Below are 1,658 nucleotides of genomic sequence, written 5' to 3'. Positions count from 1 at the left end.
CAAATATCAAATATTCTTAATTTTACGTAATAATTTTAAAAATAGTATAGAGTTGGATCGTAACTCTATTTTTTGTTGGTTGAATTAATTTGACAAAAAAAAAAGTCAACTCACAAATTGACCGACCGAACAAAAAAAACTATTTTAAAGTCAACGGCGTTTCAAAATAGTCAAGGGAGAAGATCAACTGCGGAAGACGACATGTCGTTTACATGACTGATATTCCACTTCAAATTCTACGATATTTTCGGACCCCCACCCTACAATCGGTCTCCGTCGCAGAAGCTTCGTCAGAAAATCCAGGGACGACATATCGCGCGAAACTCGATAAAATTGATCCTCAGGAACAGGGTAGGTAAAGGGTAACATCAAGGTCTGAATTATTTGATTTTCGCGTTTCATCTTTGATTCAGAATCCTTCTCGTTTAAGAAATTGGAATCGATCGTAAGCATCTCTTGGTTTTCTTTCATTTTTATTGATTTTTGGGTGAAGATTTCGATTGGTTTCTCTTAATTGTTCATCGGCCCCACTTCTTGGATCGATTTAACCTAAAATGCTCCATTGATGTGTTTACCTCGTTATTCTCTTTCAGGCCTGGGGAGTTTGCGTTGCTCCCATTGTTCAAAAGGGGGCTTGAATTCAATTTTCCACGGAGATTTTTAGGCGAAATTCTGGGTTTTCTTCTTCCAGACCTGATTGAACTTATTCGATTAGCTTTTGTGGGTTGGTCTGGAATGGGGCAACAACAATCGAAAGATGAACTGCTCTACCAGCAAGTAAGCTATGGAAATTCAGAAGGGATTAAAGCCCTTTGCCGAGAGGGTGCAGGCCTTGAGGTAATTGTTAAATTTGCTCATCCTCTTGAGAGTATGATTAATTGCATTTGGTGCTGCTGTTCTTACTTTCATGATATCTATAGTGGATTGATAAGGAGGCGAAAACCCCTTTAATTGTGGCTTGCATGAGTCCTGAGCTTCACAATGTTGCGAGAACTTTGATAGAACTTGGTGCTAATGTTAATGCCTATCGGCCTGGTAGTTTTCTTTATAATTCGCTTATGCTTTCTTCTCATTGCATCATATTCAGCTCTGCTTTGGTTAGCTTAACCCTTTCATTGCATTTTAGGACGTCATGCTGGTACCCCTTTACATCATGCAGCTAAAAGAGGTCTTGAAAATAATGTCAAATTACTTCTTTCTCATGGAGGTTTGTCTTAATCTCTCCATACTAACACATTGTTTCTTTCAATATTTGTTCAAAATTCTTTTAGCAAGTCTAATTGATATGTTGTGTCATAATCTTCAGCAAATCCATTGATCATGAATGATGATTGCCAGAGTCCTCTTGATGTTGCTAGAGCAAAAGGTCACAGCAATGTTGTTCGTACGATCGAGGTTTGTTTACCTCGTAATTCTATTTTAACTCCAACTAGATCATTTTTTTGGGTTGAAACTGTTGTGTCAAGATGATTATTGAAGCTTTTTTTTTGTAGAGTCATATTTGTTTGTTCTCGGGTTGGTTGCGGGAGTTCCATGGACCAGGATTTTTGGAAGTACTGGCTCCTCAATTGGTCTCAAGGAGAGTGTATGTACTTTATTACCATAATTCTGAATTTAAGTTTCTTCTATTCGTAGTTCTATGTCAATCAAATACCGTG

General features: G+C 37.8%; 1 protein-coding gene across 1 annotated transcript; it reads left to right on the top strand.

Annotated features, from left to right (window-relative positions):
• Positions 1 to 245: 245 nt before the first annotated feature.
• LOC111786330 (putative E3 ubiquitin-protein ligase XBAT35) lies at positions 246 to 1,652 on the top strand (the record flags this gene model as incomplete). The annotated part of the gene is made up of 6 exons (XM_023666637.1): positions 246 to 351; positions 594 to 837; positions 921 to 1,035; positions 1,127 to 1,207; positions 1,307 to 1,395; positions 1,494 to 1,652. Coding segments are annotated over exons 2-6 (546 nt in total), but the record flags the coding sequence as incomplete, so codon positions are not given.
• Positions 1,653 to 1,658: the final 6 nt, after the last annotated feature.

The sequence above is a fragment of the Cucurbita pepo genome, unplaced genomic scaffold (genome assembly GCF_002806865.2).
Source record: "Cucurbita pepo subsp. pepo cultivar mu-cu-16 unplaced genomic scaffold, ASM280686v2 Cp4.1_scaffold001458, whole genome shotgun sequence".
NCBI lineage: Eukaryota > Viridiplantae > Streptophyta > Magnoliopsida > Cucurbitales > Cucurbitaceae > Cucurbita > Cucurbita pepo.
This window is presented reverse-complemented; position numbering and strand designations above follow the sequence as displayed.